This window comes from Carcharhinus amblyrhynchos, chromosome 19 (genome assembly GCF_965287045.1).
Source record: "Carcharhinus amblyrhynchos chromosome 19, sCarAmb.v2.hapA, whole genome shotgun sequence".
Taxonomy (NCBI): domain Eukaryota; kingdom Metazoa; phylum Chordata; class Chondrichthyes; order Carcharhiniformes; family Carcharhinidae; genus Carcharhinus; species Carcharhinus amblyrhynchos.
The window spans coordinates 14,869,128-14,896,103 of NC_137342.1; the positions used below are offsets into that span (position 1 = coordinate 14,869,128).

Sequence of the window (26,976 nt, forward strand, 5' to 3'; positions counted from 1 at the left end):
AAATAAATGGTCACTTTCAACATTGTGCTCAGCTTACCCTCATCATTGTCGTTCCTTTCTTTCATTCAGAAATAAAGGTTTTGATCAACTTTATTTTAAATAAAATCAGAAAATGCAGGAAATACTCAGCAGCTTAGTTAGCATTTATGGGGAAAGAAAAAGAGTTGAAGGAAGCATTATTTCTTTCCCTCAGCATGTATTACCTGTGCTACTGAGTACCATAGAATCCCTATAGTGCAGAAGGAGACCATTCAGCCCATTGAGCCTACACTGACTACAATCCCACCCCAGGCCCTATCCTGGTAACCCCATATATTTACCCTACTAATCCCCCTGACACTAAGGATCTGTTTATCTTGGCCAATCCACCTAACCTGCACATCTTTGGAGTGTGGAAGTTAACCGGAGCACTCCGAGGAAGTCCACGCAGGCACAAGGAGAGTACAAACTCCACACAGTCACCTGAAGCCAGAATCGAACCCAGGACGCTGGGACTGTAAGACAGCAATGCTAACAAATGTGCCACTTCCAAATAGGGACATCTTTGTACTGAGAAGTTGGCTGATGAAATTACATCCTCAATTTGCCTTGTAGATTTTTTAAAACCCATGTTAAAAAGCTCTGTGCAAAAAAAAAGAGTGAAACTAATCCTATTTTGGCCTTTGTTATCTTGTATTCCAAGGACCCAGCAACTAACTCAGCAAAATTCATTCAACGCATGTTTTAACTACAATTATACAGACCAAATTCAAGAGGAAATATATTTTAATTTTATTTGCTAATAGTAGGAATTATTAAGTGTTGCTTCCACCCAATAATAGGCCATGTCATTAATGTGCGTGTAGTATTGATATTGCCTCTTGAATCTGGGATTATTCACAATCTTTCCACATTATGCCTTAAGGTTTGTGGCTACAAAGCATGAAAGGCTAAAAACAAAAGAAAACTTACATGTTCAGATAAATTTGAACTTTTTGATTCAATGTCACACCTGACATTTCCAGCATTTTCTAATATTTCAAAATTCCAGCATCTGCATAATTTTGCATTTTTGAGCACACTGGAGTGTACACTGGGCAAGATCTCTGAGCTCGCCCCAGCGTGCTTCTGGAGATGATGCACCATTTGCTGGTGGCAGGATCCTCTGGTCCTGCCACTGTCGAAGGGAATTCCATTGAAGCCACCCCCCACTACCTGGAAACTTACGGCAGGGCGTGCACCCACTGGCATGACCAGATAATCCTGCCGATGTGAATGGCCAGAGAAATTATGAATAAGAAAATACCATTTAGCCCATTCAAATTGAGCTGATTCTTATGTCTTAGAAGTGAAAATTAAACAAAGCTTTCTTTCAGAAAAAGATAGAATAACAATGGGGAAGATAAGTTGATCACAAGCACAATGTTTAAAATGTCCATGGATTAAAATTAGATCTCTCATGGTGTTGCTCACTCTTCTCGGAGTTAGTTGTCCGAATTCTTCCATTACATCATTCATTTATAATGATTTAAATGTTTATGTCTTGATCCCAATGCCCGGTGAGTTATCTTAAATGTTCATTGCCCTTTGGGTAAAGCAATTACAGCAAACAGCAGTTTTAAATACACATTTAACAAAACGAGTTGTTGCCTGCTGCTATTTTCCTTGTTTAATCTGAAGTAAGGTGCTGGGTTTTACCTGTACAATGAATTATTTTATATCACTTCACAAGATTCCGCCTTAATCATCTTGCTATCATGCAGTCAAACTCCAGTGTTTCCAACATTTCTTCATGATTAATTCCCTTTATATTTTGAACAGTGTCACTCTGCTTTTCATCCAGTCCAATTCATGGATATGTCTGTTTTCTGTGGTGTGATATTTCTTATTCTTTCAGCAGCTAGGCCAGCACTTATTGTCCGTTCCTAATTGCCCTCGAGAAGTTTGTAGTAAGCCAGCTACTTCAACTACTGCAGTGCCTGTGGTGTGGGCTCGTACACAGTGTTGTTAGGGAGAGAGTGAAGGAAGGGAGGTGGATTTCCAAGTCAAGATGGTGATTGACTTGGAAGGGAACGTGCAGATGGTGGCGTTCTCATGTGTTTGCCATCGTTATTCTTCTGGGATGGAGGGGGAGGTGCAGAGATTATGGGTTTGGAAGCTGCTGTTGAAGAGTCCTTGGCAAATTGCTGCAGTGTATCTTGTATATAGCTCAGATTGCTGCTACTGTACATTGGAGGTGGAATAAGTGAATATTTAATGGATGGAGTGCCAATCAAACCAATTTTTCTTCACCACTTGAGTTCAGCTCTATTCCATGCTTTAGCCAAGGCTATGATGAGGTCAGGAGCTGAGTGACCCTGACAGAAGCCAAATTGAGCTCCAGTGAGCAGGTTATTGCTACGCAAATGCCGCTTGACAGTGCTGTTGACCGCACATTCCATTACTCTACTGATGATTGACAGTAGACTAATGGGGCATCAGTTGGCCAGATTGGATTTGTCCTGGATCGTGGACAGGACATACCTCAGGTGGATGCCAATGTTGTAGCTGTACTCACACAGCTCGGCATGATTTGGAGTGGATGCGGCATCCACAGTAGATGGACAAGCCAAAGAGTGTGAGGGATAGAGCACCTAATAGCTCACAAAACAACTGGGACAAATTCCCAGAGAATTGATGGCAGGACTATTAAACAGCCCATCTTGACACTTGCAAGCTTCTGCAACCCCCCTCTGATCTGCAATCAGGGGCGTTTAGTCAGAACTCATCCTCCAACCAGGGTAGGCCATTTCCCCAGAGTGAATTGGAACATTTTTCCCTGAGGCAGTGACCTCCCAGCTCTTGTATTCTATGCCTCAGCTAATAAAGGCAAGTATCCCAAATGCCGGCTTAGCCACCTGACCTACCTGCCCTGTCACCTTGAGGATCTGTGGATACGCACTCCAAGTGTCTCTGATCTTCAGTACGTTCCATGGTGCTACCATTTGTAATGTAAACCCTTGACTTGTTAGCCCTCCCCACGTGCATCACCTCCCACTTTTGCAGACTGAATTCCATTTGTCACTGCCATTCCCAATTGGCCAGTCCATTGGTATCTTCCTGCAATCTACAGCTACTGAGTCAGAGATTTCCCAACTTCTCACCTTGGGAGTGAAAATCTGATCCATAGTATCAGATGTTTTGCTCAGAATTAAATAGAACACCAAGGTTCAATCTCAGTTTAACCTAAGGCAATGGCTGAGTAAGGAGATAACATGTGTTGTAATGATACAGGGAGTCTGTAACAAGAGTCAAATACATATGGCTCTGGTCGTCTTAACTCATTAACTGGAAGAATTTGCAATTCATTCGAGATTGTATGTTGGACAATTGGTCTAGAGGTGACTGGGAAGTGGGTTTTACCGAATTTATTTGAAAATCAGCAGATAATATCACCAAGGATCAGATGAGGTAGACGGGGAAAAAGGACAGACTCCACATTTAAACTATTTCAATGAGCCCTTATCATTACCACTGTTTCCCTCCAAACTCCTTTCAGTTTGTGAGTTTGTCCAGAATACTTTGCACCAATGTAATACACTGTGATATCCTAACCCCTCAAGTTCTTGTTGTATCCATGGTATACGTACGTCAGTGTCACAAGTAGATTTACATTCACACTGTGAAAATCCCCTAGTCACCACACTCCAGCACCTGTTCAGGTACACTGAGGGAGAATTTAGCATGGTCAATGCACCTAGTAAGCACATCTTTCAGACTACGGGAGGAAAACGGAGCACCCGGAGGAAGCCCACAAAGGCACAGGGAACATGTGCAAACTCTGCACAGACAGTGATCCAAGGTGGGAATCGAACCCGTGTCCCTGGCACTGTGAGGCAGCAGTGCTAATCACTGTGCCACCGTCACCCAGACATTAGCCATGCTGGCACCTCAAGCTGGCCCCATTATTCAAAAAGATCATAGCTGATCTGATTGTGGTCTCAACTCCATACTTCACTGACCTCTGATAACCTTCGATCCCCTTGTCAGTCAAGTATCTATCCACCTCTGCCTTAAAAATCTTCTTCAACCCTGTCTCCACTGCTCTTGCAAAAAGAGAGTTCCAACGACTCACAACCCTCTGAGCTAAAAAAACTTTTAATCTCTATTTTAAATGAGAGACTCCTTATTTTTAAACTATATCCCCTAGTTCTACATCCCCTCTTCTACAAGGGGCGACATTTTTATATTACCTGATTGACACAATATTTTGATGTGATGCCGCAATGGGGATGAATCAATGATAGTCACATCAAATTTGAGTAAACACTATTCAACAGCATTAAGAGCTATAAAAACCTGCTGAAAATAGAATCACAGAAACCCTACAGTGTAGGAGGCAGCCATTCAGCCCATCGGGTCTACAATGACAAAAGTCCCACCCATGTCCTATCCCCATAACCCCATTCACCCTACTTATCTCCCTGACTCTAAGGGTCAATTTAACTTGGCCAATCCACCTAACCTGCATGTCTTTAGAGTGTGGGAGGAAACCGCAGGATCCCGAAGGAAACCCATGCAGACATGGGGAGGATGTGCAAACTCCACACAGTCACCCTAGGGCAGAATTGAACCTGGGTCCCTCGGGTTGTGAGGCAGCAGTGCTGACCTCCAGATAAGGACATCTTTATCCCGAGAAGTTGACTGATGTAAGTAGCCTTATAAATTTTTTTAAAACCCACGTTAAAAAGCTCTGTGCAAAAAAGAGTGAAAGCAATCCCATTTTGGCCTTGTTCATCTTTTATTCCAAGGACCCAGCAACTAACTCAGCAAAATTCATTCAACGTATGTTTTAACTGCAATTATACAGACCAAATTCAAAAGGCAATATCAATACTACAAAGATATTAATGACACGGCCAATTATTGGGTGGAAGCAACACTTAATACTTCTTGCTGTTAGCAAATAAAATTAAAATGTTGCAATTCAAGTCTGATCTTTCAACAGTATATCTTAAGGCTTGTGGCCACACAGCATGAAAGGCTAAGAACAAAAGAAAACTTACATGTTCAGATAAATTCGAGCTCTTTGAATCAACGTCATACCTGAAAATAATAACAACAATGAGAATTTACTATCCCACACCACAAGTCTATAATGCATGACATAATAGGTAAGTTTTAATGATGGAACGAATAGCTGAAACCTGCTTCAGATTTTCTCCTTGGAACTGAATCTTACGATATTATGATCATAGCAATGTAATGTCACAATACTAACTATGATCACTTTAACATAAAATTCAGAACTGCGTTTCACAATTCATGTTCTCATTCTGAAATCAAGTCGTGTCCTGTTAAGAGCAAAATACTGCGGACGCTGGTATCAGAAACAAAAACAGAAAATGCTAGAAAATCACAGCGACCCTGCGTCAGAGCCCTATTCTCTGACAGCATCTGTGGAGAGAGAATAGAGTTAACATTTTGAGTCTGGATGACCCTTTGTCAGAGCCCTTCCTCCACAGATGCTGTAGCTCTGACGAAGGGTCATCCAGACTCAAAATGTTAGCTCTATCCTCACTCCACAGATGCTGTCAGACCTGCTGAAGTTTTGCCAACACTTTCCGTTTTTGGAGCTGTCTTGTCATTTTTTTGTTTCCTTTTCTCACCAATTGGCACATATGCCGTTACTTATTAATTCCCCATTGAGCTAAAGTACCGTGATCTGATTACCCTCCTAACTTTAGCCAAGGGGTCACGATTGACATCTGAATCTTAATAGGGAATGCCAACCGGCCTTCTTCTCCTGCATTTGACAGCTCTCAAATAGGAATCCCACCGCTGACTGAGTTATTTTTCCAAGCATCAATTCCTCCAGCCTCTAGCTGTGTTTGGTTCTCTCTCCAACGACCCCCCACCACCCCACCCCTTCACACACCCCATCACTCCAGTGCCTGCTGCTGCCTCTCAAATGATGGCATAATTCAAGCCAATTTTCAGTGGGAGACAGCAAAAAATTAAATGAAACCCAGGAACATCGAGGGTTATCTTCCTGTGTCACTCCGTGTCTGCTCTGAACTCGCCAGAATTATAATTGGGGCTTCAGTTACATATTTCCATGCAAAATTTAGTAATCTAATGATGTTGATGAATCAGCCATGATCAATATTATTTGGTGCTGCCTGGAAATTACATTATTGTAATCCATCAGAGTGCATCTAAAGGGCGTTTTAATTATTTTAAGAAAACACTGAATTTGAGGTCAAGCCATTATGTATCCAAGTAAATAGATTGTATGCAAAATATAAACAAATATTAATCATAGACCCAAGTTATCTTAACATTCATAATGATAGAGCTAATTAATGCAACAACTATAAGCCTTAATTAGAATCAATGGGATATGAATTTGTCGACAGCAGAAGTGTAATATGCACAATCATGAATTGTCACCCATTTACACTCCACCAGAAGCCGGTGTCCTTACAAAGAAAAGCAATTTCATTTTAAATTCTGTACGAGGGAACAGTCAAGATGTTTTATATTCAGAGGTTTTCTGTTATGTTAGGAAAGGTCAGCGTTGATAACCATATTTTTAGCTACTTGTACTGGTTTTTAGAAGCCCTGGGCCAAGGCAGCACATTAGCTAAATTAAGAAATGTTTCTAAACTTAGGTTTCACCTGCTTTGTTGATTCATAAACTATGCTATTCCTTTGCATATGAATCTGGTCTGAACAACAAATGTGCTCATTCTTTATTGATTTTTCAATACTGACACTGCACCATATTTTACCATGCCGCACAAAAAAGGCACACCAACTTCTTGAAGACAGTAAGTATTACTTTCATCTAATGAATCTCTCGTATAATTTGTTCATAGAACTCAATTATTCAAGGTAAGAATAAACATGAACTGATATCCATACAATAAAGATCAAGTTCGGCAAAATTGACATCCAAGGCTTGATTTTCATGTCTCCTTCCACGTCAGAATGGGGGCAGAGGACCCAATTCTGGAATTCCCATCTCCAATGTTTGCCGGCAAGAGATTAGTGAGCCCACGCACAACACTCCCATCGATCCAGCTCCATTGCGGGTGTGGGCATTCTAGACCCTATGCAATTTTGATAGTATCAGGCTGGTTTTTGCAGGAAACCTAGTTCACGCTTCTTCAGAGGATTAGTGAACTCTGGAGGAACCCTATCTGGAGTTGACAATCGTTGGACAGGTAATTTTAAATGGTGTTTAGATGGTGTGTGATAATTTTTTTATGTAGTTAATTAAGTGTTCAAGACTTTTTTATGACTTGAGTTGTGTTTTCAATGCAGTGATTGATTATAGGGCTCTAATCTTAAAAGGTAAGAGAACATTAAATTGACCAACACTGTGTAAGGATTCAGGTGCATTAGAATTTTTGAACTGTAGTTGTCATTGGAATGCAGGCAAACGTAACAGCCCATTTGCGCACAAATTCCCACAAACAGCAATAACATGAATAACCCAGATCATCTGTTATCTTGATGTTTATTGAAGGATTAATATTGGCCACATCATCAAAAAACTCCCCTGCTCTTCTTCAAACAGAGTCTTGAAGTTGTTTACATCCATCACTGAGAGTAGATGGGGTCTCATTTTAATGCCTCAGCAGAAAGATGACACTCCAACAATGCTGCACTTCCTAGGCATTGCTCAACCTAAATTATGTGCTCACATTTCATAGGTTCCGATGCTGCATTTTAATGGACACATTACAATAATATGTTAAAAAAAAATTGGATTCTGGGCAAAATGTACCAGGGTACTTGTTAAGCAGTGCCAGGGTGTCAGGCTGGCACTGCCAGGGTGCCAAGCCTGCACAGCCCAAGGAAGATCTCTCCTGTCCCCAACCTCCTAGGGGGCTTCAATGGTCTCTGGTCCTACTGGCGAGGCCATCACATCTGGTCCCCATTGATGATCCTCACCAGAGAAATCTCCACCAGCAAGGCTACAGAGGCAAGTGACCTCAGACAATTCCATCCCAGGCTCACTTGCAATACTTAAATACTACTTTAACTAGCATTTCAATATTACAATCAGCTCATGCCCAAAAAGATCTCGCCAGATATCCAGTGCCGGTAATATCACATACGGCAAGAAATTGGGCGTGAACACACTTTCTTGGCTCTCTTGTGATCTTAATGGTTCACCTCACCCGCCAATCACCCCCCTTATATTTAAAATAACACCCAGAAAACTCTCCCATTATGGTTTAAAAAAGCTCTTTCACTGTCTGCATGATCAGAGTGTCAATTTAAATGTTTGCTATTTTTTCACAAAATGTTACTAAATTGATTTAGGTTTTTTTGAGCATGTGACTATAACAATGGATGAAAAATGTATACTCTACTGCTCAGACTTCCAGAAAGCTTTTTATGAAATTCTGTCAGCACTTTATTCTTAAAACTTGCATGTCTTGGAATTGCTAGGAAAATTCAATTGACTTCAGGTTGGACTCTGAGGGCCAGTGGAGTTCTCTAGAGTTCTGAGCTAGGCCTTATACTGTTCATTATCTTATTAAGGATCTGGAGGAGGACAGCATTAGCGCTGTTAGTAAAATTATAGCAAGAAAGAGATATTATGTTGCAAGCTAATTTATACATAATTTCATTTTCCCAGTTACTGTGTACCCAAACAGGCGCCAGAGTGTGGCAACTAGAGGATTTTCACAATAATTTCATTGCAGTTTTAATGTAAGCCTACTGTGACACTAATAAATAATCTCTAAACATAAGGAAATGGGATTCTTGGAAATGCTACCCTGACCAATGTGCTCAAACACAAGACCACCACACTTATTTTCAACTTTGATTCATTGGCACTCATTATTGAGTACAGGTCCTAAATCTGGTGATGGATAATGAGGCTGCAGATGTACTGAACAGGTGGACGACTTAAAACTTGGATTACTTAATTCAATTTGTCTTAGAGAGAGTGAGAGCCATTCCCTTTGGAGATATATAAACACAGATGAAGTCGTTGTTTCATTAAAATTATGAAAATAATTGGCAATAATAGATTTGGATAAGATATTCAAAACTGATAAAGGAGATAAGCTCATGGGGCTAAAGTATAGCTCTTGGGGCTAAAGGGATCAAAGGATACGGTGGGGGGGGCGGGGGAGATGGAGGTGGAATTAGATGATCAGCCATAATCAAAAAAGAAAATTGGAGCAGGCTCGAAGGACTAAATGGCCTACTCCTGCTTCTATTTTTTTATTATGTTTCTATAACTACAATATGCAGAGATAAATAATCAAAATTTGCTTTCTTTCAGGTTTGCTACCCTCTGGAATAAATTACAAGATGACAATGTTTGGATGAAGGAAGTCCTGAAGCCCATTTATATCTTTCTCCTTCGGCAGTTGCCTGGGATCAAGAACGACTTTGCTTTCACCCTGGTTTTGGTGGATTCTGCCACCCATCCAACCCTTCAAACACCTATTTACATTGTATCATATTGACAATACACAACTAGCCATTCAGCCCAAAGGGTCGTGCTGGTGTTCATGTTCCACCCAACCTCCTCCCACTCTTAGCATCTTTGCAGATAGCAAATTCACTCATCATCCCACTTGTTGTTTCCAGTGTCATAACTTCAATCAGCTACCTTTCCTAGAAATAAATTCCAATACTCATCCAATGTTTAAAGAAATATTTTCCGAACTTGTCTTTCAGCCCTAATCTACATAAAAGTACTGATATAGTTGCAGCTTTTAATCCTGTCAGTAGTTTTCACAGTTTAGATGCTTCTGAAACATTTCTTCTTTACGTTAAGGAGCCCATGGTTACTAAAATGTTTCTCATTGCTATTCTGTTTCATGGTGGGGATGAACATCACTCTTTGATTTAAAGATCTGGATGGATAACCTTCTGAAGTTGCAACAATCAGACCTTTATTCACTTTTCCAGCCCTGTTCTGACAAGGACACAGTAAAAGCTTCAGCATGACCCTTGCCATCTATTTTCAACTATTTGGGCAACATTAGCCATCTTCTTTGCTTTATTTAGACATGGTGAGCAACTAATTAACTAACAACCATTGAGAAATTCTAGCTGAACCTTGGAATTCATGCGACTTCCAACACTCGCTTGCGATCTGCTGTACACTGCACGTGCCCATTACATTTGCATTTTCAACACATTTCAACCAATTTCCTTGAATTCATACTCTCTCTGACTTAGTGTTATTTGTAACACTCAACCTGAGACACCAATTTCAGGTCAATACATATAGCAGGAAAAGAACAGAGAATCCCAGCTGAGAGCACCGAGGCACCCCAATCATGTCCCCCTCCCCCCCCCCACCCCCCACCCCACCATTGTTATCTCATTCTCTTTACAATGATCTTTGCTTTGATCCCGGTGGTCAGTAAGGACGGCACAGCAGTACAGTGGTTAGCATTGCAGCCTCACAGCGCAAGGGACCCAGGTTTGATTCCCAGCTTCGGTCACACACTGTGGGGAGTCTGCATGTTCTCCCCGTGTCTGCGTGGGTATCCACCGGTTGCTCTGATTTCCTCCCACAGTCCAAAAGACGTGCTTAGGTGTATTAGCCATGATAAACTCTCCCTCACAGTACCCGAAAAGATGGTGGAGTGTGGCAACTAGGGGATCTTCACAGTAACTTTATTGCAGTGTTAATGTAAGCCTACTTGTGACTAATAAATAAACTTTAAAACTAAAAAAAAGTTAATTGCTGTACATGTCTAACTCTTGATGCTCAAGTTACCTTCATTTGCGTAGGAGTTTTTCATGTAGCATTCTATTAAAGGCCCCTTGGGAGCCAAGGTTTGAAATGGCTCACCACTAACATAAGAACATAAGAAATAGGAGCAGGAGTAGGCCATCTAGCCCTTCGAGCCTGCCCCGCCATTCAATAAGATCATGGCTGATCTGTCGTGGCTCAGTTCCACTTTCCCGCTTTCTCCCCATAACCCTTAATCCCCTCTCTTATCAAAAACCCATCAACCCGCGTCTTAAAAATATTTAGCGAGGCAGCCTCCACCACTTCAACGGGCAGAGAATTCCAGAGATTCACCACCCTTTGAGTGAAGAAGTTCCTCCTCAACTCTGTTCTGAACCGCCCCCCTTTTATCTTGAGGCTGTGTCCCCTAGTCCGACTGTCTTTTTTGAGCGGGAAGAGTCTCTCCACCTCTATCCTATCCATCCCACTCATCATCTTATACGTCTCAATGAGATCTCCCTTCATTCTTCTAAACTCTAACAAGTACAAGCCCAGTTTTTTCCCACAATTCTTTTTCAGAAATTGTTACAAATGTGCTTCTCTGTTTTTCGCTCCTTCTGGCATTGCCAGTTGCAGAGAACATTGCACGAGCTTGTACTTGCTAAGGGACTGGCTGTCCTTTTCTCATTCTGTGTAAATTTATAACAACATTTGCCATTCACACAAATAACATGAGAAGTACTGCTTCCAAATCGTCTATAAATAGTGCAAACAACAGGAAATCTACAATTCAAAGATTTTCTCACTTATCATCACCCTCCACTATCTATCACCAAGCCAGGTTTCAATCAACGTACTTCATTACCTTTAATTATCTTCAACAGTTCCATAGAGTCATAGAGGTTTACAGCATGGAAACAGGCCCTTCAGCCCAACTTGTCCATGCCACCTTTTTTTTAAAAACCCGAAGCTTTTCTTCTGAAATTTCAGCTAAGTTATATCTGCCAAATAGCCCTCATCTTTCAGTTTAGTTTCACCTTCAAAACCTTACACTAGGTCTAAGAGACACACCCTCCTCTTTCCAAATATCCTGCCTATTCTTTATGATCTTTATTTTCTCTGGACAGTTGCCAATAATATTGAATGTAAAAACATATTGATACTGTGCTTTGCTGCAATACTAGGTGCAGTAAAGCAAAAGTTGCCTGACATAAAATTCCAAGTATATGTCCAGCATATGTGACAGATCAGAGCTCCTGCTTGTTGTTTTCCAAGGTGGGGTGGTGGTTATTGCTGAATCTATTGCAATCATTTAATTCGATTAATACATGGCTGTGGGTGCACATTACATCACCATTAACAGCCTGTAGGTTTATGTATCATGCAACTTTTTATATACATTCTTCATTACGTTGCAGAAAAATATCTAATATAAACAGGCTTTAGTAGATGAAAGCTTTCACACCTTGTTGCTTACAGCAGCAACTTTTATATTTATGTTAACATAATAAAGTGTCACAAAGCACTCCACAGGAACATTCTAACACACAATTTGACATCCCCTGCCCATGGAAATATTTGCTCAGATGACCAATAGCTTGGTGATAAGAGGTAAGTTTTAAGAAGTGTTTTAAAAGAGGAAAATAAGGTAAAAAAGCAAAGTTTATTTATTAATCACAAGTAGGCTTACATTAACACTAGGGCAGCAGTGTAGCACAGTGGTTAGTACTGCTGCTTCACAGCACCAGGGAACCCGGGTTTGATTCCCGGCTTGGGTCACTGTCTGAGTGTAGTTTGCACCTTCTCTCCATGTCTGCATCAGTTTCCTCCCACATTCTGAAATGCACATGTTAAATGCATAGTCCTGAAGAGGCACCAGACTGTGGCAATTAGGGAATTTCACAGTAACTTAATTGCAGTGTTAATGTAAGCCTTACTTGTGACAAATAAATAAACTTTTAAAGTTACTGTGAAAATCCCCTAGTCGCCTTACTCCAGCACCTGGACAAATTTAGCTTGGCCAATTCACCTAACCTGTGCATCTTTGGGCTGTGGGTGAAAACTGGAGTACCTGTAGGAAACCCATGCAGGCACAGGGAGAACATGCAAACTCCACACAGACAGTGACCCAAGCTGGGAACTGAACCTGGGTCTCTGGTGCTGTGAGCCAGCAGTACTAACCATTGTGCCAGGGCCTCAGCGACTGAAGGTGCTGCCACGAAGAGAGGAGCATTTATGATCAGGGAGGTTGAAAGGCCAGAATTAGAGATGCAGAGATACCTCGGAGGGTGGTGAGGCTGGAGGAGTTTACAGGGGTAGGGAGGAGCAAGGCATTGAACCAACTTGAAAACATGGAGGAGAATTTTAAGATCACATATTGGTTTGAGCAGGAGCCAATGTAGATCAGTCAGCCTGGGGGTGATAGGTGAATGGGACTTGGTGCAAGTAAAAGCACAGGCAACATAGTTTTGGATAACCTCAAATTTACACAGGGTAGAATGTGGGAGATCACCAGAAGTGCATTAGAGTAGTGAAGCTTAGAGGCAACAAATGAAGGAGGGTTTCAGTAGTAGATGTGATGAGACAGGGCGCAGTCGAGCATTGTCAAGGGGATGGAATAGGTGGTCGTAATAAGGTTGGAAGCTCATCTCAGGGTCAAGTGTGACACCAAGGTTGTGAACGGACTTGTTTAATCTTAGACTGTTGCCAGAGAGAGGGATCGAGACAGTTTCTGGGGAACAGAGTTTGGAGCAGGGGCAGCTGATTGCCAAAGACAAGGGGCTGAATTTTCCTGCCATTCCTGCCAGCAAGATCATCCAGTCCTGCCGATGGTGACCACCCCCCCCCCCCACCGCGTGTTGCCTGGCAGAAGTCGATGCAGACCTATGCAGAACACCGTGGACATTGGCAAGATCAGAAAATCCCACTGGTGGCCAATAGTAAGTTGCTTCTGCTGCCAGAAAACATGCCACCAGGGGGCTGGAAAGTCTCACCCAAGGGACCAGACTTCATGGTGCGCTCGCCCCAAAGCTGGAAAATCCCACCCGCAGTGTTTACAATATTTAAGCCACACTCTTTCATCAGTTAACTTATCTGGACTAACAGGTAGCTGTGCACATTCCTGGACAGTATGATGTTGTTGTTTATGAAGTAGATGACCACTTCAATAAAGGGAGACAAAACAAAATCATTTTGGATTGCTAACCCACCCTTTCAACCAAAATGCCTGATGCTACTGGTAACTGAGAGCTTTGTACATGGTTACTGCCAATATATAAATAAATGCTGCGGCTCACTCACAGTTGGGGATTTTTTTTTTAATGAATGTATTGACACATGGACTGAGTCAATCAGAAGACTGCTTGTAAAAACATGGTAAAAGTGGTTTCAGATATTACAGAAAATTACCAAGTGACTCTAAATTTTTGTTTCTTTCAAAGTTTAGTTCAAAGATTGCAGGTTAGGTTGAGTGGCCATGCTGAACTGTCCCTTAGTGACATGGGAATTAGTGAGATCATCAGGATAGAGCCTGAGGGGGATTGTGGTCAGTGCAGGCTCGATGGGCCAAATGGCCTCCTTCTGCACTGTGGGGATTCTATGATTCAAGGACAACAAGCTTTCCACATGGTATTGCAATCTTGAGTATTTAACTGTTTCCTTCTGACTTGGGTTAATTTTATTCCTTATTAAACTTGTAGTTTATAAATTGGGCTATATGGTCTGTCAGACTGATATGTCAAAGGAGTTTGGAGTTTACGGTGTAATCGATTTGGGGGGGGTGGAGGGCAATTTTCCATTTTCCACCCCTCCCCCATTTTCAGAGATGGGGTTCACGTTCACAGTGGGGGAGGGGGTGTGTTTCCATGGTGATGGGGAGGATGGGGGGGTGGGGCAGAGGTGGGTGCTCTGTGGTGGGGAAGGGGTTCCTCTTCTTCATTTTTATCTTTGTTACATCGGAGGTAATCTTTAAAAACGGCCCCCCGATCAGTCAGGAGCTGGGTTTGCTGGCAGGGCGGGGCTCCACCCATGAGGCATGAGGGGACCTGCCCCCTTTCACACTTCTTTTTTGTCTAAAAATATGGCGGAAAAATCCAACAGCGCCGCCAGCAGGCTACACTCCGCTTTTCCTGCCCAAGTTCACATTTAGACAAAGAGGAAATTCTGCCCATAATCTCCAGTGTTGCTTGATTAGAAAATGATTCATTGTTTACTTAAGGCATACTTCCACATTTGTTTTATAGAGTGTGACCTTGGCTTTGGAAGCATGCCATCCACCGGGAACAGCAGAAAGTCTCTGAAGTATTCATGAATCACATTATCCATTAAAACTTAATGTTTACAGTAAGTAATAAAGACACACACATAACAACTAATATAAGAAAACACTCAGCCTGGCGGTGTTGAACACAACTTGCATCCCCATTAAAGGGCGAACCTTCGATATTTTGTAAACACGAGAGGAGAAAACTTGTAGCGATCTTTAAAAGTACACCATTAAGCTTCATTTACTCACTATATTGATTGTTCATATCTTATTTAACAAACTTTAGCTGCTGCTTCTTCTGGGGTAAGTATTTGGACATTTCTGACACAGTTTTTAGTTACTTCAGCCTCCAATCAAACCAAAACACTTATACAAAAGCAAAATACCACGGATGCTGGAAATCTGAAATAAAAGCAGAAAATGCTGGCAATCTTAGCAGGCTGGGCAGTATCTGCAGACAGATAAACTGAGCTTTACTCTGATTGGATATTTTCAGGAATCAAACCCATTTCTTTCCAGATCCCAAGCCCTGATGTGCCTATCCCCAGTGGCATCTCTGGAAGGTGATCTACATCCACTGCCAAATTAAGGATGGTTCCAGAAGTTATAAATACAATCAGAGGGCCTACAGTGACATCCGGCTGACAGCCCTCCAGAGAGATGCACCCTGCTCAGGCAGGCAAGGGTGACTCAAGGTGGAGGAGCTCTGAGAAATATTGGGGCAGGATTTTCCCTCCATGCTTCGGACTCCCATCCGTTAAGCTCAAACGGGGGTCAGAAATCCAGTAGCTGACAGATTATGAAGGGAATAGACAAGATAGATGCATGGAGGGGAGTTGTTTCCACCGGCAGGTGAAACCAGAACTAGGGGGCCGAGTAGCAAACTAAGGGGGAGCAGCTTTAGGGCTGAGTTGAGGAGGAGCTTCTTCACCCAAAGGATTGTGAATCTTTGGAATTCCTTGCCTAGTGAAGCAGTTGAGGCTACCTCATTGAATGTTTTTAAGGCAAAGATGGATAAATTTTTGAACAGTAAAGGAATTAAGGGTTACGGTGAGTGGGTGGGTAAATGGAGCTGTGTCCACAACTAAGTCAGCCATGATCTTATTGAATGGCAGAGCAGGCTCGAGGGGCCGGGTGGCCTACTCCTGCTCCTGATATGTTCTTATTAAATCTACAAATTTCATCTCTGCCTAGCACAAAGTCCAGTTTTCTAGACCATAAAGACCTTGTTAAAAATGTGAAATGTAGGGCCAGATTCTCCGATCTCGCCCGCAGCCAGGATTCTCCAGTCCCGCCACAGTGGACGGATATTTGGTGCCAAATTCTCATTGACAATGGCAGCGCATTCCTTCAGATTTTGTTATGTATTGTGTGGAAACAACCTAAACGGTCTAATACGCCACCGCATTCTATTTTTAAACAATAGAATAAAGTAGTGATTTTGAGTGATTATGATGCTTGCCAAAACTTTAGTATCACACTCAAAAACTATTTGAATACCAACACATTATTCCTCAGTGAACTTATCATTTGTACTGCTATTGTGAAACAAGTTAATTTTTATCTGGGGTGATTTTACAAGATGGTCATAAATATTACAGCTATTCCTATCTTTCTGTTTCAGCCTTGTCCTTGTACGATGCAATCTATCACATCAACCTTGTATCAGTGTGGACAGACAGGTGTAAAAGTACATTAGTTTTAATTAATTAAATGTAATACTGAGAAATCAGTTAGCAAAAAAAGGTTTCTGTTGGGGAATAGATTTCAATAAAATATGTCCTGTGAACAGGTCTGCCACAACATTCTCAGTATACCATGTACTGCAACATTCCACACATTTGTTCATTTATACCATAACTATCTGATGGAGCTGTGTGGAGTTTGTACGTTTTCCCTGTGTCTGCATGGGTTTCCTCCGAGCGTTCTGGATGGCTCCCACACTCCAAAGATGTGCAGATTAGGTGGACTGGCCATGCTAAATTGTCCCTTAGTGCCAGGGAGATTAGCAGGGTAAAAACGTGGTGTTACGGTGGATAGAGTCTAGGTGGGACTGTTATTGGTGTACGCTCAATGGGCCGAATGGCCTCCTGCTGCACTGTGGGAATTGTATGATTCTATGAAAAATAAAGCTTTTGGACCAATTTTTTGCAAGAATCTGCAGATTTGTCTAAATGTGATTATGCTTCACAATTATGATACACATGGCCACAGGGAGGTCGCGAGGCTGTGAGGCAGAAGCTTCAGTTCAAGTCCCACACCAGGACTTGATGATCAAGGAAGGTTCATTCATAATACAGCCAACAGGTTGTGTGTCAACCTGCAAAATCCTTCCTGCACACCAATCGCTAAAGAGGCGGGACAGACTCCTGGTCAGCCATTTTGATCCAGAGTGGAACTCCTCAAGTCTCTGGCAACAGACTAGTTACTATTCTAGAAACTAAACTTACTATGGAAGTTTCTTTTGCAAACAAACAAACAACACATGGCCATCAAGTGGATGTATTTCTTGCTTTTCTTCTATAGGAAGTGGAAGAACTTGAGAGAAAAATATCGCCAATAGTTTTCAGAGAAATGTTAGCAGTGCAAAATAAATCCTGCGGTCTCTGAAATGTATTTGCTTTGAAAATCAAAGCACACACTTAAAATTCCCCAAGAAAAAGATGAATTGGTGTATAAAATTGTACTGGAAATGGTTCCAATCAACAAATATTTCACTAAATGCTGAACAGAAAATAGAAAGGGAATGTTTTACACGGCGAGTAGTTGGGATTCGGTGCGGGTGAGGGTTAAATGGGAAAAGGTTCCGAGCTGTTTGGGCCATTGGCTCCAAACCAACATCTTCTGGGTTTTACTGAGGTTGGGCAAAGGGCGACTAGTCAATGAATTACCAGGGGCAAGTTGGCATTTTAAATATGCTAATGAGTTTGGAACCCTTGGGATAAACCTGCTTTAACTGTGGCCAATCAGGTTTCCCCATTGTTGCAGTTGTAGTGAGGTGAAAAGGCTTTACTTTGGCAAGAAGGTGATCCCTTTACTGCACTTTTTAGCAGCCGAGAAGAACAGCAATGTGTCTTCCTGGCCTTTCATTCTGAGTTTCTTAGAAAACAAATTTCTATGAAACTCACCTCCAAACTTCGTGGCCTGGGGCAGAGCTGTTCCCTCTATGGCTGGATCCTGAACTTCCTAACCCACAGATGGCCATCAGTAAGGATAGGCAACAGCACCTCCTCCATGATCATTCTTAACACCAGTGCCCCACAAGGCTGCGTCCTCAGCCCCTTAATGATACTCCTTATAAACCTATGTGGCCAAGTTCCCCTCCAACTCAATTTTCAAGTTTGCTGATGATACTACCATAGTGAGTCAGATCTTAAACAATGACAAAACACAGAACAGGAATTTGAAGAACTGGTGCAACAACAATAATCGCTCCCTCAATGTCAACAAAATGAAGGAGATTGTCATTGACTTCAGGAAGCGTGCGAAGGACATGCCCCTGTCCACATCAGTAGGGATGAAATAGAAAGTGTTGAGAGCTTTTACTTGTCCAGATCACCAACAACCTGTCCTGGTGCCCCCCCCATGCCGACACTATAGTTAAGAAAGTCCACCAACACCTTTACTTTCTCGGAAAACTAAGGAAATTTGGCATGACACCACAATTCTCGCCAACTTTTACAGATGCACCATAGAAAGCCTTCTTTCTGGTTGTATCACTGCTTGATATGGCTCCTGCTCTGCCCAAGACCACAAGAAATTACTAAGGATCGTGAATGAAGCCAAGTCCATCACTCAAACCAGTCTCCCACTCATTGACATATATACACTTCCCACTGCGTTGGAAAAGCAGCCGACATAATTAAGGATCTCACACACCCCAAACATACTTCTTTCATCAGGAAAAAGATATAAAAGTATGAGGAGACATATCAACAGACTCAAGAATAGCTTCTTTCCGCTTGCCATCAGGCTTTTGAATGGACCTACCTTGCATTAAATTGATCTTTCTCTATTCCCCAGCTATGACTGTAACACTACATTCTGCACTTTCTCATTTCCTTCTCTATGAACACGCAAAAAAACAATACTTTTCACCGTATGTTAATACATGTGACGATAATAAATCACATCAAATCCATCCAGGGTCAGGTGTCAGCTACTGGATTCCCACTTTGAGAACAAATGTTTCCATGCCAGGGTCAAAGATTGACCCTGGATCACATCCTCCAGGATCAGGCACAGACCCCCCCCACCTCCAGAGAAAAGACAGACCTGGTCTTGCAATCTTTTTCACCGTACTCCAAGTCTCATTGGAGATTGAGCCTGTCGATTAGGTTGACCTCTGAGCCAGGAATAAGAACATAAGAACATAAGAAATAGGAGCAGGAGTAGGCCATCTGGCCCTTCGAGCCTGCCCCGCCATTCAATAAGATCATGGCTGATCTGTCGTGGCTCAGTTCCACTTTCCCGCCCTCTCCCCATAACCCTTAATCCCCTCTCTTATCAAAAACCCATCAACCCGCTTCTTAAAAATATTTAGCGAGGCAGCCTCCACCACTTCAACGGGCAGAGAATTCCAGAGATTCACCACCCTTTGAGTGAAGAAGTTCCTCCTCAACTCCGTTCTGAACCGCCCCCCCTTTATCTTGAGGCTGTGCCCCCTAGTCCTACTGTCTTTTTTGAGCGGGAAGAGTCTTTCCACCTCTATCCTATCCATCCCATTCATCATCTTATACGTCTGTCAGGGATCTGTCAGGGCCAAAAGTCTTGTGCACAGCGACCCATATATCTGCATTTCCCAGACACTATAAGAAGTCTCACAACACCAGATTAAAGTCCAACAGGTTTATTTGATAGTAAACCCACAAGCTTTCGGGGTTTGCCCCTTCGTCAGGCAAATGGAGCGTTCCGGTCTCTGACAGAGCATATAACAGCACACACAGTTTACAGAATACTGATTAGAATGCGAGTCCTTACAGCTAACCTGCTTTTCAAGTCTTAAAGATGCAGACAATGTGAGTGGAGAGAGCATTAGGTTAAAGAGATGTGTATTGTCTCCAGAGAGGACAGTAAGTGAGATTTTACAAGCCCAGGCAAGTCATGGGGGTTACAGATAGTGTGACATGAACCCAAGATCCCGGTTGAGGCCATCCTCGTGTGCGCGGAACTTGGCTACCAGTCTCTGCTCAGCAACTCTGCGCTGTCGTGTGTCGTGTCATTCTGCTCTTTCCAGAACCTCACAGACTTTGGGAAATTAACATATCTACTACCTCATTAGACAGCTCTTTTAAAACTCTGGGATTTGGGCCCATCACGATCCTGAGAATTGGCAGCCCACAGCGCCATCAGTTTGCAAGTATACTGCTTGCCAAGTGATTTCACCAAGTTCCTCAGTGCCTTCCACCTCCAGATTTACAGCTATTACTGGAATGCTTTTTGTATCCTCCACAGTGAAGACAAAAGCAAAATACTTGTTCATTTCAGCTGCCATTTCTTTATTTTTTGCTATTAATTCCATATTGTCACTCTGCAGAGCCAAAACTACTTTACCTATTCTCTTTATTTTTAAATACCTGCAGAAACTCTTCCTATCCATTTATATTTCTAGCTAACCTCCTCAGGTAATCACTCTGCTGTCCTTTATATGCCAACCAAACAAGTGACCCACCACTCATCTTTGTGCAACTTGCTGCAACTGTAGAGGGCACTGGTGAGGCCGCAGCTGGAGTACTGTGTGCAGTTTTGGTCGCTGCATTTGCACAAGGGTATATTGGCCTTGGAAGGAGTGCAGAGGAGGTTCACTAGGCCGATACTGGAGATGCGGGGGTTGGACTATGAAGAGAGACTAAATAGACTGGGTCTGTACTCGTTGGAGTTTAGAAGGATGAGGGGGGATCTTATAGAGACGTATAAGATAATGAAGGGGACGGATAGGGTAGAGGTAGAGAGATTCTTCCCGCTCAGAAAGGACAGCAGGACTAGAGGGCACAGCCTCAAGCTAAGGGGGGGCAGTTTAGATCGGAGTTGAGGAGGAACTTCTTCACTCAAAGGGTGGTGAATCTCTGGAATTCTCTGCCCGTTGAAGTGGTGGAGGCTACCTCGCTAAGTATATTTAAGTCACGGGTAGATAGGTTTTTGACAGACAAGGGAATTAAGGGTTATGGGGAGAGAGCAGGGAAGTGGAACTGATCCACTTCAGATCAGCCATGATCTTATTGAATGGCGGGGCAGGCTCGAAGGGCTAGATGGCCTCCTCCTGCTCCTATTTCTTATAAGAACATAAGAACATAAGAAATAGGAGCAGGAGTAGGCCATCTGGCCCTTCGAGCCTGCCCCGCCATTCAATAAGATCATGGCTGATCTGTCGTGGCTCAGTTCCACTTTCCCGCCCTCTCCCCATAACCCTTAATCCCCTCTCTTATCAAAAACCCATCAACCCGCTTCTTAAAAATATTTAGCGAGGCAGCCTCCACCACTTCAACGGGCAGAGAATTCCAGAGATTCACCACCCTTTGAGTGAAGAAGTTCCTCCTCAACTCCGTTCTGAACCGCCCCCCCTTTATCTTGAGGCTGTGCCCCCTAGTCCTACTGTCTTTTTTGAGCGGGAAGAGTCTTTCCACCTCTATCCTACAGTAATATGTTTTTTCCTCAAGTTTGATACTTTCCTTAACCGTCAATGGTAGGTCACCCCTTAGAATTTTTATTAACAGTAGGAATAGACTTATTTCACATATTTTAAAATATTTTCTTCAGAGGCTTCTCTATTGATTGAGCAATGGATCCCAGTTCACCATAAAGTTGCCATTACTTAAGTTCAAAATACTCATCTTAGTCTTACTCTTCTCCCTTTCAAACTGGATGTAAAATTCAATTATGTTGTGGTTGCTGCCTTGTAGACTGCCTTTATTCTGAGATCATAACCTGCACTCTATTTGACTCCAGAGCGCGCTGCTCTAAGATACTATCTCAGAAGCTTTCGACGAACTCCTCATTCAGGTTACTGTTGTCAGTCTGATATTTTCAGTTTGTATGTAGATTAAAATCATCTATGAATATTGGTGCCCTTTTCTCACATGCCTCCAATATTTCTTTTTGTATACTTTTCCCTACATTGCAGTTACTGTTAGGGAGCCTGTAGACCAGTCTCATTTGTGACTGCTTTCCCTGACTATTCCTCATCTCCACCCAATCCAATTCTACATCCTGATCTCCTGAACCAAGATCATCTCTAACCATTGCACCAGCACTATCCTTAATCAATAATGCCACCTCTCCACCTTTACCTAGCTTCCTATTATTCTTGAATGTCATATAGCCCTCAACATTCACGACCCAATGTCACCATGTCTCCCTAATGGCTTTGAGATCATATTTATTTACTTCAACGTGCACTATCAATTCATATACTTTGTTATTTTTGTAACATCTAGTTTTGACAGTTGGTGTATTCTTGGGTTTGATCTCTCTCTTCTTGCTATTCTATGACCTAATTTCCCATATTATTATAGTCTGCTGCCTTGAATCTACCTCTTGGTTTGTTACACCTCACCAAGCTTGATCCCTTGCCCTTCTTATTTAGTTTAAAACCCTTTTTGCTTCCCTAGTTTTTGTGGCTTGCTAGTATATTCAACCCAGCAAGGTTTAGGTGTAAATATCCCAATGGCACAGCCTCCAACGTCTTCTGTCCTGGTGCCAGTAACCTATGAACCGGAACCTACATCTTCCACACCAGTCTTTGAGCCATGCATTCATCTTTCTAATCTTACTTGTCCTGTGCCAATTTGCTCATGGCTCCGATAATAATCTAGAGATTATCATCTTTGAGATTCATTTTATTAAGGACGTGGGCTGGTGGAATGGGCAGGTGTAGCAAATGAAATTTACTGCAGGGAAGTGCGAAGTAATTTATTTTAAGGAAGAATGAGGAAAGGTAGTGCAAAAGAAAAAGGTACAATTCCATAGGGAATGCAACAGCAGAGGGACCTATCAGGCTTACTGGTGTCGCCCTGCCAACCAATCAATCCCTTTTCCTCAGGCAGTGTAAATTGTTGTTCTCTTTGAAATTTGATATTCTTGCATTTGTCCTGATGCATGCAAGATAAAAAGACTCTACAGCCTATCAGCTCAGACTCTGTAAAATCAAAGCAGTTGATTTAAAGTAAATTAAAATAGTGAACAGCATTAGTTATATTTTTAACAAGAGTAGATGCAATAATAAAATAAAAAATGATCTAGTGATGGATCTTTAAAGCATAGGTACATACAGGTCAAATCGGAGGTTCTGGCGTTCTTCAAAGAAGTAATCTAGAAGGAATTTTCGTACAAAATCTGGGTTCAATGTATTATCGATAGCTTCTGTTCTTCCATACTGTTACAAAGAAAAATATTTAATTTAAACCACCTCTTATCTTGTATATCTATTGACATTTTCAGGAAGGTAAATTTGTCAAGAAGTATAATCCACATTTATAGATAAAGACAGTGAATAATAAAAATATACTGAATTGAACTGCCCAAATTAGAAATTTGAAGCCATACTTTCCACTCTGCAGTGTTAGTAGAAAAGTAAAGCATAGGCTTATGTAATACTGATAAATATTGCATGCCAAGCAATTCTCACGATCCAATTTGGTTTCATAGACGTTAGCAAATATCATGTTAAACACTTATTATGAAAAACTCATGCATAATTACAAAAGGTGCAGAGGTTAATTGAAAATTGAACATTTAACTTCAGGTTAAGTCTCTGACTCATGAGCTTAACAGAGATTTCAAAGTATTATCTCAATAGTGACAGAAATGAATAGAAAGTGAATGGAGTTCCAGCTTTGTCCTCCCAAAATTAAACCCATTTTGATGCTTATTTCCCCAAATTTCTGCTCAAATTATTTGCACATCACTCTGAAGCAAAATCTGCCATGGACTAATGCAATCAGGCAGCATTTCAGAAACTAATTTTTTTTAAACAAATTTGTTTTAGAAATATAAATATTCCTTGATATATTTAAGTGTAGTAAATTGGTGCCATTTCATTAATACAGCAAAAAGTATTAATCACAAAAAAATAGGCATTTAAGCCTGCAAATAGCCCAATTTCAAAATGCAAAAAATTACTTTGAAATAAATTATACAAAACCATTTACAAGTGACATTGGTGTATAGTAGTCAGTCTCTTGGTATATTATTGTTACATTCAAAGACTTTCACATCAGAGTCCTAGCACCCAAAAACAATTTAGCTTTTAGATTCTTCTTGAATGCCTGCAAATGAATAAAATGAAACAGGAGCTGTGCTGAAGATAATTTGCATTTAAATTTCCAGTCTTTTGCACTGGATTTTGGTGATTTGAAGTGAACTATGGGAAGAAAAACATACAACCAAGCAGAAAGTCCAGGTTAAGGAGTTCTGTTTAGGTAAATAGAGAACAGCTATTTCCAGTAATTGGACATCCATTACAGAAAATGAAAAGTTTGAATTCTTCATAGTGCCTTTCATGATCTCAACACTTTACAGCATGGTCAGTGTTGTAATGTGTAGTAAGGTTCCAGATCATCTGTTTAAGGTGTCAATTGATGGCTAGATCTTGACCAGGACACTGAGGAAAACTGTCCTCCTCTTCTCTGACTAGGTTCCCTAGTTTTTTTTATATCTAGCTGACAGGGCCACAACTTAACATCTCATCCAAAAGATGGACCTCCCTCAGAACTGCAAAGGAGGGTCAGCTTCGATTTTTGATCTTGAGTCTCTGGAATGGGATTTAACCTCATAACTCTGGACTGAGAGGTGAGAGTATTACTGAGGCATAGTTAGTACCTATAACTAAAGAGAAACAAAACTGGGATTGTTCAAAGCACAAAGAATGCTAGGACTACTGTTCCAGCCTCTTCCCTGACTGCCCACTGACTTCATCATAAGCAAAGGGAGATGAGAAGCCACTGAGTGTTGGAGAGGAGTTGGCTTCTTTGGACAAGGCCTATGGAGACCACCAGGGAGCCCTAACACTGGAACAATGAAAATAATGAGAAACCTGGAAAAAAAACGGAGTTCGTTTCTCATCCAGAAACACTGCAAATGACCCCAAAACTGGAAATATGTCTATCGTCAGTGATACATCACTCCAGTAAAGACTGGGGGGGGTGGAGGGAGAAGCAAACACTTCTGCAGTATGTTCTTATCTCGTGGCAGGTTTTAAATAATAATCAGCTACTTTTAATGCTTATTCTATCTGCAACTGCCCTCTTGGAATTCCACCAAAAGGTTTAACTTGTTAAGTTTTATTTAATGGTGCTAGCGATGGCTTTGACATCCTATTTTATTCCATTATTGTTTAAAATGCAGCATTTGTTTTAAGTTGCATTAGGGAATACATACCTCTCTCCACTCTTTGTTCCCAATTCCTTGCAAATACAAAACACAAACTGCAGGAAAACAATGCATAGATATGAAGATTAATTACAATTAATCACCACAACATGACATAAACTACCTTTACTGCTGATACACGTGATATAAAAAGAACACGACATGACAAATTATTTCATACATTTATTTGATTTCTGGGTTAGCTGATGTGAAATTAGGGATGCTAGGTTCAGATTAACTTGATTGTTCATTTTAAGAAATTGATTAGAATTAATCATGTGCACACTTCACACATAACTGCTGATCTCCTGGGATAGAGCAGGAAGGGGTTAGTAAGTGGATGGCCGTGTATCCAAGAAGGTGAACTGAAGGACCCTTCCAGAAGTTCTCACACAATAGGAAGTTCAAATTTTCAACTTCCCCGGCACTGGGAACCATCTGATGCTCCCAATTTAAATTAGACATGTCAGATGGTTCAGACTCTCTTAAAAGAATATTTACCCAGGAAAAGTTAGAAGAATTAAAGCCACTTATAACTCTTGGGTAATGATAGTACTGACCTCCCCCCCAATCCCCGACTGAACCCCTCAAACAATTTCCCGATCACCACCCCAGATCCCTGGTCCTGACTGACTATCTCCTTGTTCCCAACCCTATTAACTACCCTCCCACTTCCCCGGCCACCCTCCCAATGCCTCAACTAACCCTGCGAATACCCCTCAATTCTCCAACCCATCTCCCAACCCCAACTGCCCTCCTGAAGCCAGACTACACTCTTCCCCTCTACCAAATATCCTCTTGACCACACCTCCCGCCGACTACCCAACTGTGACTGACACTCCTCAGAGGTTTCCACCTTTATTTGTGAACTACAGTAATAAAAATTGTGGCTCTGTATCAGTTATGTCTTAGAATATTGAGAAATGGAGGATGAGAATTACACAAAACGTGCAATAGATCACAAAGCATCAACACAGAATTGCTCATAATAAAAGCTTTAAAAAAAATGTAATTTGCACAAATGTATGGGTAAATTTAAAATGAAATTATATACAGTGTTAAGCGCAAGTACATGTAAATTATTGGCACATTTCGCATAGTACTGTACACAGAAAACTTTAAATAATGCAGGAGGTCACAAATTTGAAGACTCAGCATCCTGAGTGCTAAGTGTCTCTGGAGCTGACCCTGGTTAAACATGCATCACTGGGGCAGAATCTCAAGACACCCCTTGGAATAAATATGAAACATGCATTCTCTCTGAACTGTTGCTGGTTTTCTCATTTCTTTGAAGTGACTGCATACTTACAAGAAGTTCTAAATGAGGTACACTTGCTTTCGCTTGATGTATTTGACCAGGTCAGGAGTGCCATCCCCTGGCTCTACCTCCCCAACACCCCAGGCAAGCAGCTACAGAATCTAGTGGGGAAAACCAGACCCGATTTGTAGCTCACCCTTTCCCACTCTCACATTGCAAGAATTAGAAATGTTCAGCCGCAGGAGTGTAAATAAACAGTGTTCTCACTGCAGATAAATGAGTACAGGAAATCTTGCTTCCTTCGTAACTACAGCTACAAAAAAAAAAATCAGTAAATCAATACATTCTCAACAAGGACTACAAGTCCAGAAGTAAATGCATGTTAGTATTTTGCTGAAAACAGAGACA

At 41.6% G+C, this 26,976-nt stretch overlaps 1 protein-coding gene across 1 annotated transcript in view; it reads right to left on the bottom strand.

Annotated features, from left to right (window-relative positions):
• LOC145355321 (copine-8) overlaps positions 1-26,976 on the bottom strand; it is a 343,466-nt gene that overhangs the window by 227,619 nt on the left and 88,871 nt on the right. The window contains exons 3-5 of the mRNA XM_080207280.1: positions 25,320-25,366; positions 23,213-23,316; positions 5,025-5,064 (exon numbers count right to left, since the gene is read on the bottom strand). Coding sequence (XP_080063406.1) covers positions 5,025-5,064; positions 23,213-23,316; positions 25,320-25,366 — 191 coding nt within the window. The remainder of the gene's footprint in view (positions 1-5,024; positions 5,065-23,212; positions 23,317-25,319; positions 25,367-26,976) is intronic.